The sequence below is a fragment of the Symphodus melops genome (assembly GCF_947650265.1).
Source record: "Symphodus melops genome assembly, chromosome: 11".
NCBI lineage: Eukaryota > Metazoa > Chordata > Actinopteri > Labriformes > Labridae > Symphodus > Symphodus melops.
Genome location: NC_136701.1, coordinates 18,128,639 through 18,146,167, shown reverse-complemented (window position 1 = coordinate 18,146,167; position 17,529 = coordinate 18,128,639). Strand labels below are relative to the sequence as shown.

At 37.7% G+C, this 17,529-nt stretch overlaps 3 protein-coding genes across 6 annotated transcripts in view; all 3 read left to right on the top strand.

Moving 5' to 3' along the window:
• The window catches only part of acsl6 (acyl-CoA synthetase long chain family member 6), a 31,528-nt gene extending 19,714 nt beyond the window's left edge, over positions 1 to 11,814 (top strand). The window contains exons 10-21 of the mRNA XM_079355701.1: positions 1,385 to 1,458; positions 1,694 to 1,771; positions 4,076 to 4,210; positions 5,341 to 5,475; positions 5,643 to 5,738; positions 6,252 to 6,324; positions 7,544 to 7,632; positions 7,951 to 8,067; positions 8,182 to 8,325; positions 8,489 to 8,590; positions 8,693 to 8,764; positions 9,303 to 11,814. Of these exons, the coding sequence (XP_079211827.1) occupies positions 1,385 to 1,458; positions 1,694 to 1,771; positions 4,076 to 4,210; positions 5,341 to 5,475; positions 5,643 to 5,738; positions 6,252 to 6,324; positions 7,544 to 7,632; positions 7,951 to 8,067; positions 8,182 to 8,325; positions 8,489 to 8,590; positions 8,693 to 8,764; positions 9,303 to 9,443 (1,256 nt within the window). The 3' untranslated portion in view covers positions 9,444 to 11,814. The remainder of the gene's footprint in view (positions 1 to 1,384; positions 1,459 to 1,693; positions 1,772 to 4,075; positions 4,211 to 5,340; positions 5,476 to 5,642; positions 5,739 to 6,251; positions 6,325 to 7,543; positions 7,633 to 7,950; positions 8,068 to 8,181; positions 8,326 to 8,488; positions 8,591 to 8,692; positions 8,765 to 9,302) is intronic.
• Positions 11,815 to 12,634: 820 nt separating this feature from the next.
• Positions 12,635 to 14,779, top strand: LOC306831348 (uncharacterized protein). 3 transcript variants are annotated; one of them, XM_079355406.1, is made up of 7 exons: positions 12,635 to 12,775; positions 12,893 to 12,992; positions 13,246 to 13,349; positions 13,629 to 13,890; positions 13,963 to 14,094; positions 14,253 to 14,292; positions 14,397 to 14,471. In XM_079355406.1, the coding sequence occupies exons 1-7, from the start codon at positions 12,734 to 12,736 to the stop codon at positions 14,431 to 14,433; spliced, it is 717 nt and encodes a 238-aa protein (XP_079211532.1). In that variant the 5' UTR covers positions 12,635 to 12,733; the 3' UTR covers positions 14,434 to 14,471. The 3 variants fall into 3 exon arrangements, with proteins under 3 accessions (XP_079211532.1, XP_079211533.1, XP_079211531.1); XM_079355405.1 differs by lacking the exon at positions 14,397 to 14,471 and adding an exon at positions 14,492 to 14,779 and having other exon boundaries at positions 12,636 to 12,775; XM_079355407.1 differs by lacking the exon at positions 14,397 to 14,471 and adding an exon at positions 14,492 to 14,779 and having other exon boundaries at positions 12,635 to 12,992.
• Positions 14,780 to 16,283: 1,504 nt separating this feature from the next.
• Positions 16,284 to 17,529, top strand: part of fnip1 (folliculin interacting protein 1) — a 36,564-nt gene continuing 35,318 nt past the window's right edge. Inside the window, exon 1 of one of the 2 annotated variants that reach the window (XM_079355401.1) lies at positions 16,284 to 16,528. In XM_079355401.1, coding sequence (XP_079211527.1) covers positions 16,437 to 16,528 — 92 coding nt within the window. In that variant the 5' untranslated portion in view covers positions 16,284 to 16,436. The remainder of the gene's footprint in view (positions 16,529 to 17,529) is intronic. The other variant, XM_079355402.1, reaches the window with a different exon arrangement.

Sequence of the window (17,529 nt, the reverse complement as noted above, 5' to 3'; positions counted from 1 at the left end):
AACTGGGATTCCTCCTTTTGAAAATTAACCTTTCATAATGGTGCTTGCTTCTTTTAACAATTTAATCAGTAATAGGATAAAAGCAAGCTCTGTTCAAAATGTCAAATTCACTGTATTAGGTATTTACTGGGATCAACTTTTTTTTATGGTAAATCAAGAAGACCAGTGTTTACTGTAAAAGACTCCAGTTTCTCCAGTGGACTGACTTAAAAACAGGATGATACTTTTTCTCTTCCATGATAAAAGTGTGCAATCAACATAAACTCCACAGCATGGCCTGAAGTGGCACATGTAATTGAGGAAGTTAAGCTTTCATTCTTTAGGGAGGGGGGCGGGGGTCTTACCCCACAGCAGTGACAGCCTCTGAGATCTTCAGGAAGGAAGTAAAAGCCAGGGCATGCGAGGACACTCGGTGTCAGTTTACAAGCAACTGGCTACATTTACAACTCAACTGGAAAGGCTGCCACCTGCTGGCTTTAAGAGGATCATGCAGCGTTCTCCAAAAAGGGAATACATTTCCTCAGCTTGCTATGTATTTCTGGAGAATTTCCTCCATTTTTATTGCAACATCTGTTCAGGTCTGAACCCGGCAAAGTCAGATGACATGTCTGAAAGAGGAATGCTTCATTTAAGAGTCATTTCCTGACATAAAAAAGAACTTAGAGAATACATTAACTATGGCCACAAGGGTGAAAATCCTAGAGGTTATGTTGCCCATTCCCAAAAAACGTAGGCTACAGTCCTTGTGACAGTGGCAGTTGGTTCGCTGCATGTCATTGTCCACTCTTTCCAACCCAACCATTCGTGTCGCTCTTCAGCGGTCCTATCCAATAAAGAGGGAAATGGCCAGAAAGATAACTAAAACAAAGCCAAACGCTGCTATTTTCATTATTGCAGCCAAACTCTTTTTTTTAAGTGATAAGACGGTTTAAGGTGTAAAACCAGTCACATCAACATTTCTTAAAGCACCAGGCTGCGACTGATTTGTCCATCAATACAAGTTAAACATTTTTACTAAATCAGAAGTTTATAACATCAATATTTAGTTTTAATCATTTTCCAAATTTTAAAACTTACTCAACTATTGTTTTTGTATCAAAATGTAATAAAGAATGTCCCTATTTTAGAAAATACGTCTGAATGTATACTATGTCACAGCACAAAAACGTGACGTTAAAGCTTCTTTATCATAATCAGTCTGGACACAAGTAAAAACAAATATCTGCCGGTCGAATCCACGTTTATCTTCCAAGTTAGACTTCTTTTGTCATTACAATGTCATTGTTTGTCTGTTTGACCCTTAGGCAGGTTGGGGGTATTTCTGCTTGTGATATCTCACTGTGCTGTGTATGTATGTGTGTTTTTTCTCTGTCTGCACATATAGGAAACCCAAAAGGAGTCATGCTCACTCATGGGAACGTGGTGGCAGATTTCTCAGGCTTCCTCAAAGTGACAGATGTGAGTGGCCCTCTTTCTTTTGTCTTTTACCAAGGAAATATGTCTCAGTAATTCTGGATAACTTCAACATGTCTTACTATAATAAGTGATTCATACGTTTGCTTTCAATGTTGTTTTTTTGTCTTGTCTTGTCCTTCCAGCTTTTACCTGTGTCATTTAGGATGTATCCATGTCACCAGGTTGCCTTTTTAAGGTCATCTAATTCTAGTTCTTATGCTTACTTTATTTTTTGCAGAAAGTCATTTTCCCCAACCAGGATGATTGCCTGATTTCCTTCCTGCCTCTGGCTCACATGTTTGAGAGACTGATTGAGGTAAATTAGCTGATCTTAAATCTCTGACCACAGGAATGGTTTGTGTTGAGGAGTGGGAGTAAGAAAAGGACTTAAAAGTGGGCGTTCAATAAAGATTGTTTAGTGTGTGGGAGGGAGAAAGAGGAAGAGGGAGGGAGAGAATCTGTTTTCCCTCTCCTTCTGTTAAGTTTCGTTTTCCCAACTCTGAGGTCAAATGCCAAAAACAACTATTACAACCACTGGTTGGCATGTTGCATAACCCCCCCCCCACACACACACACACACACTAATAAGTAATAGAGGACTTCTTTACCTATTTAATGATTTAACACAAAGCTGGCATGTTGAAGTGGAACCAGAAGAAGGGAGACAGTCATGGAATCATATCCATATAATCACCTATAATGTCTGAACTTTTCAAAGACTCTACTGTTCTCCATTATTTTTAAGTTTCATTTTTACTCAACAAGCGGAACTATGAGCAATCCTATTCAACCAAGAGGACTCTGGCCATAGGAATGTAGGAATTTGCCCTCTTATTAAAAACCCATGTGGAAACCTGTGAATATGTGACATCATATGCAGTAACTTGCACAAGTGCTCACATCTCTTACTTTAAACCTCATTCATACGTTGTCATGTTACAACTGCAACTTTAACTTGATTGTGTGAAGCAGTTTGCAATGGACCAACACAAATGGTACAATGTGGGAAGTGTGGGAAAGGGGGATATTATATGGTATTTTAAATAATTCACAAGAAAAAAAAGAATTAACAGCTTTGAATGCTTTGCTGTGAAATGACTAAGACCAGGTATAATAAATCTCCTTCAGGTTCATTATTGCATCCGACAGATGTCTGCTTTTTGACAGCTCAGGTTTGCTAATATAAAGCTATGAAGCTCAACTTGAATGGTGTAAACCCACAGGATTGAATGAATACGCACACAAAGCACAACAGATACCACCTGAGTCCCTCTTTATCTATAACGATTATAATAGAGGGTTGTACTTTGTATGCTGTGTCAGAAACCAGATTACAGGTTACATAATATTATACAGCATTTCATAGAATAGAGTACTAATAGGTAAAGAAACACACAATTCCCCATTGTGAAGAGGATTTGCTCCTGTGTCCCATCCAGCAAAGTACAATCGTCCAGCTGAGATACAAAAAAAATACTCACACACACACACACACACACCACAGTGATGATTGATGATTTGAGGGGCCCGAGATTTAAAAGAGGACAAAGAGCTTGCCAGTCTGATCTCCTCAGGTCACCTTGGTGGAGATAGAGAGAAGGTTTTTACAAAAGGTTGATTTGTGGAGCAGTTTGTCCCTTGATATATATATTTTATTTTTTTTTGTTTGTTTGTTTGTTTGTTTTTTGTTTTGTTTTTTCAGGATGTAATGTTTCAGAAACAGAACTGATCACACAAACAAAATGATTCTGTGTGACACACTGTTTGTGTTGCATCTGGATTCAGTCTGGTTTATATACCCTGCAGCTGCATTGTCAGCAGCGTGAGACCCAGACACAGGAAACTACCTAACTTCCCCATCAAAGAAGCACAACAGGTCACACCGTAAGCAAGTTCATGGTGTTTCATAAAAAACCACAGGCATACACCACTCCATCTCTGAGACAGGTCACGTGTCAATCAAAGAAAACAAGGAAGCCGTGCTTACACTTTGCCGTCTCCTCAGACAGCTCCGGAAATAAGAAGAACTGGTGAAGATCTGGTGAATGTATTCACAACAACATGCCAAAAAAAAATTGTTTATTCGAAGTTAAACACGTTCAGTCCTTAAATAACTTTTCATGGGGGCAACATGCGGGTTGATGCATGTTTGTGTTAGTATTCAGTATTTGTCACATAAAATATCTTTCCTATTTGCATTTGTCAGTTTGAGTAAGAATTGATTGAATGTAATCAGCAGCACATCTCATTCAGTATCTCTCTCCCCGGTGCAGAATTTTGGGGTTTTTATAAAAGAAATAGTCATACTGTAACTCGTGATTAATGAGTCATTTCTTTTGCTGCTGAGTTATACTCCTGTGAAAGCCTGTACGTTACTCTCCTGCATGAGTGAAAACACAAAAGGAGTCACGTCTCCACATGTTGAGGCCCTCGTTGTGTTACAACCAACAAGTTCATCTCAGTTCATGTCAGTATTCTTCAAACACTCAAACCACAGGCAGCTGTAAAAACAGCACCACTTACCTGTCTTTAATCTTTGGATTGATTGTACCTTATTAGTTCACTTGTGTCAATTCATTCAACAAGATATAATGAGATAATTTACTTTTTTATTCTTTAGTCTGTAGTGTACTGTCATGGAGGACGGATCGGGTTCTATCAGGGCGACATCCGTCTCCTCCCAGACGACATGAAGGCCCTGCGGCCGACCATCTTCCCTGTGGTGCCTCGATTGCTTAACCGCATGTATGACAAGGTGAGATGTTCATCGAACAGCAAATGAACCTGAATCAGTTCAGGGAATTGAACCATCTTTATTGCTCACGTTACAGTAATGGGGCTGCCCCTTACAGAGACTGTTGGTGTTATCGCTTACTCATGTGAGATCTCTTCCCCTCCATCAGTTCCTCTTGTCCTCTTGTGCAGTAGAGCAGCCATAGCCTTGTGTGCATTCTTGGCTTTCTGTGCGAGCAATCTATCCTCTCCTTCTTCGTAACCTGATTGATACCATACTGCAACATAACAGACAAATACTGTGCTGTAAATGTCTATGATTCAGTTACACTTGCAGTATTATTTAGGTGTGTAGGACATCAAAAGTTTGATCCACACCGTTATATGTATTCCCAAACCTTTCAGTACCTTTTTTTACAGAAGAGTATATGAGTCAGCGTAGTTTCAGCTCAATTACTCAGCTTTTTTTTTCTGCTCCATTTGCTCATGTGATTTATTTTGCGAGTTTCTCTTGAAAAATCAAACCAGCTGTAACACGAGCAGTGTTTGAGAACCTGGCACACACTCCGACAGGGATTTGCAGTTTGAAGATCTAATCAGATTGGCTGCCGCCTCCTCAGCGAGTCATGTAAAGTTGTTCACAGTGCAGTACTGTAGTTGTGAATTAAGAATGGAATGCTTTTTTTTTTTTTGAACCATGACTTGTGCTTTTCAACTCTGGTTTTCTGAGAAATGCCTGTTGCGTAACCTGTAACTTCCAGAGGTGTCATGGAGACTCATGTGAGAAGATACACTTCAGTGTTGTGTCTGTACTTTTAGCAGTCGCTGCTGCTTCCTTGTAATTTCAGGAGAATTTTTGTTTATAAATACAAAAAGTAAATGGGAGAAAGAATGAAATGTCCTAAACTGTGAGTTGTCACAACCCTCCAAAAGGCTTTTAGAAAACCTTTTTATTACCAGCATGCTGGTGTTTCTGCTTAAACACTAGCATTTGTTGTTTGTTCTATTTAATTCCCCGAATATATTAGTTTCACTCCTGTAAGATTTCAAGTTAGCATTTGAATTGTTGCTTTGGAAAAGTGCTGTTTAAATCAGGAGTTTGACATTATGATAATATATATATTTTTTATTGTTATTATCATGCTTCTGCAGATCTTCAGCCAGGCCAACAGCCCTTTAAAACGTTGGCTGCTGAACTTTGCTGCAAAGAGAAAAGGGGCAGAGGTCAGCAGTGGGGTCATTCGCAGTGACAGCATCTGGGACAAAATCTTCTTCAGCAAGATTCAGGTAAATAAACAAAATCACACCTATTTGAACTGGTTTTCTTTTAGCACGGTAAACTATGGTTGGATGTCTTTTTTGTTTGCATTTTGTATTTTGCTGTAAAAATTGAAAGAAAAACTAAAAAAACCCACTCTGTTTAATGACATGTTTCATGTTTCCTCCTTGTATAGGCCAGCCTCGGAGGAAGGTTGAGGATGATTATAACAGGAGCGGCTCCTACCTCACCCAGTGTGCTGGGATTTCTCAGAGCAGCTCTTGGATGCCAGGTCAGACAGAAAACACACACACATTTATTTATTTTTTAAATTTTATTTTACAGGGACCATGCATATTGATAAAAATGTCTGTAAATATGCCAGTTAGCCAAAAGGCATTGTCGCTGGCCAGATTTTATAAAAAGCTCCCTAGAAATACAAACCAAATAGAAATTCAAACATTGTTTAAAACTACAAATAGAAATAATGCTCGCACACACGCACGCACACACACACACACACACACACACACACACACATTGGTGCATTTACTTTTTTAGGAACCTTAACCACCATACAGTACAACGAGAATTCTTCACAACACTCAATCGTCACACCAACATGCCTGCATGTCATACCTTAACCAAAACCCAGTTCTGGTCTTCTCCGAGATAGGGTCATACTCTGTGCGACCAGCGTGCATTGCAGTACATGATCCAATACATTTAGCCTACCAATAAACTACATGTTCACATGTGACTTCAGTAAGGAAGGCCCTCTGATCACGTCTGTGTTTGTCTTTAGGTTTATGAGGCATATGGCCAGACAGAGTGCACAGCTGGCTGCACCTTTACCACACCTGGAGACTGGACCCCAGGTTGGTATACATGTTTATATAACAGACAGGTCTGTTCCACTGCCCAACTCTCTGAACTTGTTCAGACATTGCTTGAAAAGTAAGTGTTCAACGGTTATTTAAACCCTAATATTGTTTCCCTAAACATTGAAACAAAGCAGGCTTTTAAGATCCCTGTTGTTTAAAACAGTTTCTATCTTCTCTACCACTATGAGTGTAAACAGTTTGGGGGAAAAGTAGTAGAATGAAAAAAGTGATCATAAAAGGGTCATCAATGAATAAAACAGGCAGGACTTGGAAGGGAGAGAGACAGGGAAAATAGAAGTAATAAGTCACATTATTCACATTCATAATGGGGGGGTTGCCAACATCAACAAATAGGTACAAAAAGTATGAAAGCTTGTTTTTACTTGCTAGCTTGCTGTATTGTTCAGCCCAACGTCTAGGCACCTGTGGTAACTTTCCAAAGAACCCCGATACAATAACATGTTCTAAAAACAGGTGCATTGTATTTTTCTCTGGGGGTATTTGATTTTCAGCTCCAGTTAAACTAAAGTAACATATTTTAAAGGGACTCCTTTGTTTCTTAATAGCTAACTAAAAAGCTATTTCACCTGTGGTTTAAAGAATGGTCACCTTAAAAAATATGAACATACTTTAAACCACACTGACAAATATGCATTCCTGTTAAAAATAAAATGTAGATATTTGTAATCTGGATAAAAGGAGTTATTGTAACCAGTCGTAAAATGATCATTTTACATTTCTTTAAGGAGGTTCTTTGAGTCAGTTTAGGACATTTTTATTGATTCAAAAAAAGTCTGTGAGTCAGCTTTTCCAATCTTAGTATGAGTATTACTGTAGTTCATAGTTAATAATGAATAGCATAGTGACTCCAGTCATTTCATGGCAGAAGGGACTATTGAATGACATTAATACAGTCTAGCATCACCCTCTGCTGTTCAGTTTTGAAATTTCAAAACATATACTGACATTATAACATATGACAAATGCAATTTCTGCCATTATTTCGTAAAGTTTCTGACATAATTTTAGGTGAAAGGTGAAAACACATTTGTTTGATTTATCATGAGGTTTTTGAGATCACTGTGTTAATATTAAAATCCGTTAAAGAATGGATAGTGTTATATGCTTTTCAAATTTTGAGAATTATACAGTGGGAAAGTTCAATAGAAGGGACCTGTTTAATTATTTCTGCCTGTTTTGTCCCCGTGATTAGGTCACGTGGGGGCTCCACTCCCGTGTAACCTCATCCGATTGGTGGATGTTCCTGAGAAGAACTACTTTTCCTCAAAGGGAGAGGGAGAGGTAATAAACAGACACAATTTGAGTGTACTGTGTTTGCATCTGTGTGTTTGTACTGTATGTTCATCACACATATCAGAGAACTAACTTTAACATCTTTACCATGTGACTTTGGCTAGACACTTCATTACAACTAACACATTTGAGTTCTATGGCCATTTTAAAATTCTTCAAAATCTAGAGAAAAAGAGTATCACATAAGTTAAGAACATTTTTGATTAAAGGTATTAACTTTTCAAACCTCGTTTACACAAAAAAAATAAAAAAAATCATCAGACATACAGTGTTTTTATCTTTGACTCTCCTCTACTTCTCGTCCAGGTTTGTGTCAAGGGACCAAATGTGTTTAAAGGCTACCTCAAAGACCCGGAGAGGACAGCCGAGACGCTGGATCCAGAGGGCTGGCTTCACACCGGAGACATTGGAAAATGGTTACCTGTACGTCCACTCCACTATTTAAGCTTGATAACTCATCATTTTTACATTACAGGACATATGTTCTCAATAAAGCATGGTTGTCACATGACTCTTCCTGTTTCCCCTGTCCTGTAGAATGGCACACTGAAGATTATTGACAGGAAGAAGCACATCTTCAAGTTAGCACAGGGCGAGTACATCTCCCCCGAGAAGATTGAGAACATCTATATTAGGAGTCAGCCTGTGGCACAGCTCTATGTTCATGGTGACAGCCTGCAGGTAATAATTTTTATGCACATACTCCCCTTAAGAATGTCCTTCAGAATCCCATTAGTGTAAATAAACTGTCATTCTGATGATTGACATTTATGATCCTCTAGCTGATGCTAAGTTTTACACCAAATTATTACACCCTTTTCATGTTGTGTTCCTCTCTCTCCAGTCATGTCTGGTGGGAATTGTTGTTCCTGACCCTGAAGTTATGCCTGAGTGGGCCAAGAAAAAAGGCATTTTAGGCACCTACAAAGACCTCTGTAAAAACACGGTAGGTGGCACACGGCTTGAACGCCCCTTAGCAAAAGGCACCGTAACAAGAGAAGAGTTTTATGGAAGATAACTTACTTTTTTTACTTTACTTTGTAAACAGGAGTTGAAGAAGGCAATCCTTGAAGATTTGGTGCATCTGGGAAAAGCCAGTGGCCTCCACTCTTTTGAGCAGGTCGGAAGGAAGTTACATGTTTGACATCTAGCAAAAACACAATATAGGCCTACTATATTTTTGTGTTTTCTTTTAGATATGTTAGTATTAACTTTGTCCCTCCAGCAGAAAAAAAAACCCCTTTATGAATGTAAATTAAAGTCTGTTTTTAATGCTCTGCTCTTTAATCCTTCTGTTGTCCTTTAGTTATGCCATTTTCACAAAATGCAGACTAGTATTTTAAATCTGTTTATAAATGAGCTTTGACAATACTTTGACCTGTTAATAGTATCATAATGAATTTGAAAGACGGTGTTATTAAAGACAAAAATCTTTTCTGATGACATCTGAAAGAAATAATGCTGACACCAGTCAACTAAAGAATGTTTATTTATTTTTTATTTTTTTTACAATTACTCACGTCTGAGCAAATATACTTGCACTCTAACTCCTTTATAGTTTTATCAAACCAAATAAGTTTACAGGAGCATTTGAGAAAATCTTTAAAAATTTGGTTTCATCCAATATCTGTTCTACTTTTCCATTTTGTTTTCTCAAGGTGAAGAACATCTACATCCACAATGACATGTTCTCCATTGAAAACGGCCTCCTTACTCCGACACTAAAGGCAAAGAGACCGGAGCTGAAGGAGTTTTTCAAGGGGAAGATTGAACAACTCTATAGCAGCATCTCCATGTGAATCCTGGCAGAACTTATTTTCCTTCAAGCATCTTCACACTAACATCTGCTGCCATAGGACAAAGATGTGACACCTTCGATGTAAAATGCTTTGGGAAAGAAAGCCAAATCTGGTCCTACTATAGATGAAATATAAAATGCATAAATCAAATGAAATCAAATGAAATCAAATATTTATGGTGAAATAGTAGACACATTGTTATGTGTAACCTTTCCATGTATGCATTCACTGCGTCATAATTATGTTAATGCATATGTTACAATGGACATGATTTAGATTTTAGTCTGCATTTGCATCACATTTCAGTGCTGTATAGCAGAAGGCAGCAAAGCTCTACCAGAACAAAATAAAAAGCTCTGTCAGTTTGAAGCGGTTTGTGACACTTTCAGCGCCAAGATGAAAAACATTCATTTGTCCAATCAAAGCTTTGAACATTGAAAAGAAGGCTGGCCTTTACATTCCTAACAGTGTTTATACCCAGAGGCAACTTTATGGCCCAATGCCAAGTATGGTTAATAAATGGTTAATTCATGTTACCTTACAGCAAAAACTGATGAATGCAAAGTGGACAACTTGAATTGTTTGAAAGTGTGCAACAGTTTTACAGATGACATATTTACATCTACTGACTGTTCAATGGTCACTTTTTTTTTTATTATTGAAACAAAAGGTAAAAGCAAAATGTAAATAGCTTATTGAACCTGTTAGGGTTTTTTTTAAAGACATGTAAAAAAAAAAGTGCTTCAGTATTTGATTTAAACAATAGCAGTTTGGTTCAATGGCAAAATGTAGGCTATTCATCCTAGTCTAATGCCAGCATCAATTAATTTTCTGTTGACCCAGACCCTGTATCGTGATTGGATAAATGATTATTTTTCAGGATAATTTGTTTGTTTAGTACAGAAACTGCTTTTCATGAGACAACACTGATGCACAATACACCTATTCACTTCATTTTCTGTGTCCTAATTTGATTTAATGTGGCGTGGAATAGTTAATCACAATGAAAAACATGTGTTTGTTTTGGAAAAAGCAAGTATTTGCCCTTTTGACATATGTTTTTCATTTAATTATCACACTGAATTCATACAAACGAAGGGAAATATACATGTATGTTGTATTTCACTTTTTATGTTATTTATTTTCATTCTGGTGTTTCAGTTGCTTCCTGATTTTCCACCAAAACAAACCTTCAAAATGCTCTTTTCCCAGCACCAGAAACTCATCAGCACCCTCAGTCTGCTTCTCTTCTCTCCACCATCAGTTCAAACCCACCAGCCAAACGCAACGTTTATCCAGTTTTACGACAGCAATCGTGATGTCTTTGTTTATAGAGTAGCTCAAGGTAAAATCTAGAGCTGTGATAATGCTGACACCTTGTGGAAAACGGACTTAACTTCAATCACACAGTTTATTTTTAATTTTATTGAACATTAAATGGTTATTAGACTTGTGTTTAACCCAGGCATTGGATATTTAGACCAACAACACGTCCTCCTGTTCAAGGTCTAAATAAGCCAATAAGGTAGAGCGAGTCGCAGCTCCTGCCTTACAAAACACTGCTGTCCACTCTGTTCCATGTGGAGCATCTGAATGTTTGGGCCACATCACAAAACATGCATTTACTCAATCATGAAGTGATCTCTATGCGGCTACAATCAGCAGTTAAGCATGCATGCTCCTTGTTTATATGGAGGAATGGCCGTACTGTAACAATAATTAGAGATCACATTTTGCAGTTGGTTCAATCAACTTTCTTTACTTTCATCTTTGCACACTAGTATGTCAGGTTACAGAAAAAAAATATAATGCAAAACCAGGGCTCAGGGCAATGCATGCAGTTTGCCCTGTAATGCTGGGACCGATTGTATCTGACTGGAAAAATACTGATATTTTTTTTGTGGCCATTAAAAACAGGATGTATTCAGCTACCCACAGCCACTGCTGCTAGTGCAAGGCTTTGTAATGTAGGCAAAGCTGATGGATTTCTCTAACTGAAGGAAAACAGAACAACGATCAACTTTTAAAACAAATGAAAAATGTTTTTTGAGGGTTTACACGTAGGGGTAATGTATAGGCTTTTTAAGTTGATTACCGTCCCAAAGCATAAACAATGTGGATGTACATAACTGAGGACAGCTAGATGTTAGCATATTTATTAAATCAGTGGTTTGAATGGATTTTTTTTTCTCTTTTTGCGTGTAGTGAGATGAATTGTACCTATTTATTTATCTATTCTGCTGTAAAATGGAATCAGCACCATATCCTTGTAATGATTGAGTGCAGCAATCGGGATGAGGGAGGGTGGGTAATGTGGACACAGGTGTTGAAATAAAAGATACTCTGGAATGATTTTAAACGTGTTTCCGTCCGTTTTTCTTTATGTCTTAAATAGTGTTTGAAAACAGGCTTTATTTTTTGACCTTCCCTGAAAGACCCAGCATTTCTTTGAAAGAGGTGTAAAAAACAGTACATCTGTAAGAGGTACTCAGTTGCACACTTGCTTAAAATCACAAAATATCAACTGTAACATTTTTGTAGATACAAATATCTAGTTACATGCTTTGACCATCAGAGATCTGAAATCTTACTTTAAATTATCAATATATGTATCCATACAGGCCATTTACTATATGGTTATATACACCTACCCAACCCTAGCTGCATCTAGGTAAACAAACCAAGACTTCAGTAAAAGCCTTTTAGAGAATGTAGCCTATGATATGTATTAAATTTTAATTGCGAGGAAGCCCAGCTCTGTCAGTACAATGATTTAAAACAGGTTTAAAAGTTACCACGATCATGAAAATATCCCGAATAGCATAATTATTCACAGTCCTATAGCCTACAGAGAAAACTATCAGATAAAATTCTCAAATATTAGAAAAGAACAAATTTGGAATTAGGAACCAGAAAGTCATAGCAGACGGTTGGCATGAAAAAAAATCTAATTTTGACATAAAAGGGAAAATTATTAGCTGGAAAGTTTGAATTTCTAATTACAAGTCTAATTTGTGAGAACATGTGACATGTATGACTGGTTTTGCCACAGTATTGGCGTTATACCACATCGGACTAACTGAAAGTAGGTATTATTATTGGAAATTTTATATAACTTCAACTTTCAACTAAAATTTAGATACCGTTCATTGACAGGGCCATCGTCTATAATTGAAGCAGATTTCGTATTGAGGCTAATCGTCACTAACAGCTGATTGGCAGATTGACTGCAGGTGTGTTCGGTTGCTAAGCACCGCAAAGAGACCGAAAGAGATCGAAGTTACCATTATATGCATTGCATCCTGCCAGATATTTTTTTTTATCCAAACTCTGTAAGTGTTATCTACTTAAATATAGCTCATATGTTGTCAAAAGGCCTCTCATAATTTTGAAGGCGTATTTTTAAAGTGACTGTTCATTGTCTGAAATTGAAACTTTAACTTAATTAGGAAATGGTTGGATGCAAGCGCCGTGTGAAACTCAGTCGTGACAGAGGATTCCCCAACAAGCAAGACACACCTGTGAAACCATCCCTGAGAAAAGGTTACGGTAAGAAAAACAAGGCTTATTCTTGCAATTAAACACACGCACTCGTGCACACACAATAAGCTACATGAACTTCAACATAAGGCCTACAGGTAGCCTATTTAACTGTTGTTAGCATTAACTTTTAACAACTTGATATTCGTAATACTCGTCTTTCATATGATACGTGCTTTGTAGTTAATTGATCCAAAATTAGTAGAAAGGTGACACTTATGAACCGCGCTGTCTCCCTCTATTATGGATCTAAATGTTTCAGCTTGCAGGAAATTTCTGGCCATAAGGCATCATGAAGCAATCAGAGAGGAACCTGGGTCGGAAGAGACAAATGTTTCCACTGTCAGGACAAATAACCCGGCCTCGGTGGGTATATTCTTTTCTATTTTTAAGCTTATAGTGAATCATGATAATTCTTTATTTGCATAAAGTGCCCTCTTATATGGGAAGTATTATGGGCAGGGTAGAAGCAATGGAGCATTAACAAACCTCCAATAAGCAAACCCTGACTTAATCCATCTTCCTGCATAAATAGCTCTATCACACAGCTGTTTTTGGAATGTCATATTTTACTTAAATGTTGTTTATTAAAATCTGTTTTCTGTTTAACTCTAACTGTGTAATGCTTACCATTTGTACACACAGACTAGCTTCAAAGCTGTGTACTGCAATTCAGGGTCAGGTCACCCAACAAATGTGAAGCCAGCTGATCATGTGGCTTTGAAGTATATTGCAACACCAGTTCAAGACAATTCGGGAGTGACTCCATACAGCATCACATCCTCAAGCCTGGACTCATCCTCAACTTTCAGCTCAGATGATGATGAGGAAGATTATTATTATTCCTCTTCTTCTTCGTCTTCCAGCAGCCTTCCCTCCCCAGAGATCTTCAGGAAAGAGAGCTATGGTGTGTGTACATTTAATAATCCACAATCAGATATGGTTAGTTTGTTCTAGTATTTTTTTTCTTCTTTAACAGTGGAGGCATTGATTTTACCCATTACCAAGGATGACCTGGGTCTCTGCTCTTACAAAAAAAACTCCACCTTACTGGATGTGAGCCATGCTGAGAGCATTCACATGCTCCAGCCCCCCAACCTGTCAAACATCGGTAATAGTATGAGAAAATCCTATATTAGTATTCAAGGCTAGACAATGAAATTCCCATTTTTAACTCGAAAACAACATTTCTGAATAATTATATATATATATATATATATATATATATATATATATATATATATATAATGACAAATCCTCTGTCTGCAGATGTCTCTTTGATTCTTGCTGAAAAGAAGAGTGAGACCAAGTAAGTTTGCAAGCTGAACTTACTGGAAATGTCATTTAAAGCATTGTTTTAAAGAGCAATTTCTCACAATTCATGATCATACATTGAATGCTTATACCTTTTAGATTTGGGGGTCTTTACATGGCCAACACCAGGAAATAGTCTAGCTGCATGCTATCTCAACTGTTTTTTTTTTGTTTTTTTTTATCACCCTGTGAAGTCAAAGTGGAGGAGCTGACGCTGAGACCAAGCTACATAAAGACCCAGGTAAAACTCATTAAGTTTATCGTAATCAAATAATCTACATTTAAATGCATCATTGCAGTGAGATTTTTTTCATGAAGCTCAAATTTCAAATGCATGTAATGAAATATTTGGAATGCTCCAAAAATAATAATGCAAATAAAATGACTTTCTAGGTTATTTGCAAACAAAGTTCATGGTGAGAAAAAACGGCAGATAAAAGCTGTAGACGCATCCCTGTTTAATAAAGGATTTTATTAATGTACCCGATTTCTTAGGATTTTCAGTTTTGTGGGCCTTTTTTCACCATAAAGATTGTTCTTTTTAAAGGAAATGTTCTTTCTTATTGGTTTTGTTGTGCTTTATTATCTTCATATTTTAGATCAAGCCTCCAACAGTAAAACTCCACCAAAAGTAAGGAAGTCACGTACCGTAGTTATTTATTACATTTTTTTTAACTTGTTTTTCTTGTTTGAATCAAAAGTACATTTACTTCCCCAGCTAACAAACAGACGGCCCATTTTGTACAAGAAGAAGGTGTGGTTCAAAAGTCCAATCATCTCTGAAACCTCTGAAGCAAAACACAGACCTGCTGACAAATTAAGCCCTCACTACACCAATGAACCAGTTGGAACAGCCATTGTGACTGATGAGCATAACCCTGATGTAGACATATCGAGAGCAGGTGAAAGTAGTTTCAAAGAAGACACAGCAGGTCTGATGGAGTCACTGAAAACGCTTTCAGAAAATAGTTCTGAGACGGTCACATTTTTTGACCTTGGCAATGACGGTGACAGCGATGCGTTCTTTCAAAGTATGAAAGAAAGAGCTACCAGACTCAGGAGTGTAGCTTTATTTCCTCTTACAGCTAAACACAAAAGCTCTAGGGTCAAATAATATGTATAGACTTGGGCTTTCTGCAACTATCTAAAGGGTAGTGCTGGTATGTATGTGTAAATATTGTGCAACATTAGTCTGTTCTGATTTGTGACAAGTGTATGATGCTCTTTAAATGTTGACATGGGAAATGAATTGTGATGCTAAATTCAGTTTATTTAAAGGGTTTCCCCACACTACCCTTTATGTGGACACCTGAGCATACTTATCACAGTATCTAAATAGATTCCTCGAAATCATCTGCTTATAAAAAAAAATAAGTATTTATATGTATTTGTTCACTTTAAAAAACTCAAACGAGTCCTTTGTTTTTGTTTACTTAAATGTTTCCTAACAGATGTCTGCAGCAATATGACCACTAGATGTCACTACTGTATTGTTATTGCTGTCTTTTCCAGTTATAGACATTTTTATTTGAATGTATGTAAAGTTTGTAAATATTTTTCCTTTTTGTTATTTCAATTATTTAAAAAATGTAAGGGACATGTTAATGTATAAACACTGTTTTGTTTGGTCCCGTTTCCTATATTTGTATTTTCTTTTTTAAATTTGTCTTTTTACATTACAGACATTTTAGCATAGTGAAGCAATGGCAAACATGACTACATTTACAATAAAAAAAAAAAGGAAGGCGACACAAATTATTGAATCTTGTTGTGTAGCTTGTACTTTCAGACTTCACTTATTTTTCATGTGGATTTTCTGTCTTGCGAGCTGCTCAGCATACACACGTATGATTTCAGTGAATACATTTCATGCTGTCACGATTCCCGACAAAACATCAACACAGCAAATCCATTGACCACGTGGTGCCGAGCCAAAAATAACAGCCAATCAGATAATTTATAGTAGCAGCAGCGTCCTTTTAGCCAATCAGAAAAATGTAGTGGGTTACCAAGCAGCTCCCGTGACTAATGCCTGTCATATGACTGTGACACCCATGGAGACAGTTACAAGGAACAAGATTTGCTCGTGGATTTGAGAGAAAAAAAGAGACCTTCTGTACCGACTTTATTTGGTACAAAATGCCTCCAACTCTCTTCCAGAAACTTTTCAACAAGAGAAATGCATTTTCGTCGCCGCCCTCGAGATGTAGCAAAGAGGACCCAGCTTTCAGGTATCTATTTTGTGTGTGTGCGTTTGTGTATGTGTGTATGTAGTTTATGTGCAACGTTGTACGTGCGTGCGCTAATGTTATTTATGACTGGTGTATACAAGCAGGATACAGTTTAGCGTGGTGACTTAAAAAAATACAACGCAAATAAAGACACGGTCACTGTGTATTTTGTAGTGGTACAAAGCATGTCTGTAAAAGGCAGAGACGCGTGGGATACGTGTTGAGCCCCATACACTGTGGGTGAGCCTGTTTGTGAGCTTAGCTTACATGCTAATGCTAGCAGCCAGACGTTAGCCCGTCTGGTCGCACGCGCCGCCGTTTGTTGGGACTCGGCTCGTAAGTTTTTTTTTTTTTTATGCGCATGAACACAAACAATGCTGCAAGCGTGGTTTTCATATTTAAGTGAGCTACTATACGGTCACGTCATTCCCGAATTATTGGTTTTATTTGCTTCGAAGTTGCAAAAGCACTGTCCCGTTTTCTCCTTTGTCTCCCTCGTGCCCATCTTGTGTTTCTTTAACGGTAAATAAACCTGCGTGTTATATAGAAAAAAACGGCGAGGCAGCCCTGACCCTACACTCTTTGATCTCTCTAGTGCTATTATAGCCACGATAACTCTGAATAAAGTAAATCTGGCTTCTCCCAGCCCTGTGACCGGACTGTGACCATCCTCCGCTCAGTGTCGTCCATCAGAGGAGGATGAACCACATATGATCACTTGAGTCGACCGCTGATGACCCAAAGGTCCTCTTCAAACTTTAACTTCAGCCCAGATAGGCTGCCTGCCCTCTGAGGATGCACGATTTAAATTATCTATATGATGGCTTGTGTTTAAAGCGTCTGTCGTTAAATGGGAGAACCATACAGTGTCATACTGTAACAAGGGATGCCCAGAGTAAATGAGAGATAGGTCTTCAATATAGTGTTAAACGTTACCACGTGTCTCATGTCAACTAATGAGTACAAAACAAGAGTAACTTTAAATACACATTTAGAAAAGG

Coding starts and splice junctions, on each gene's coding strand:
- LOC306831348 (XM_079355405.1), top strand. CDS start 12,734: ATGCATTGCATCCTGCCAGATATTTTTTTTTATCCAAACTCT. Junction 12,776..12,892: donor TTTTTTTTTATCCAAACTCT/GTAAGTGTTATC, acceptor TAACTTAATTAG/GAAATGGTTGGATGCAAGCG. Junction 12,993..13,245: donor ATCCCTGAGAAAAGGTTACG/GTAAGAAAAACA, acceptor TAAATGTTTCAG/CTTGCAGGAAATTTCTGGCC.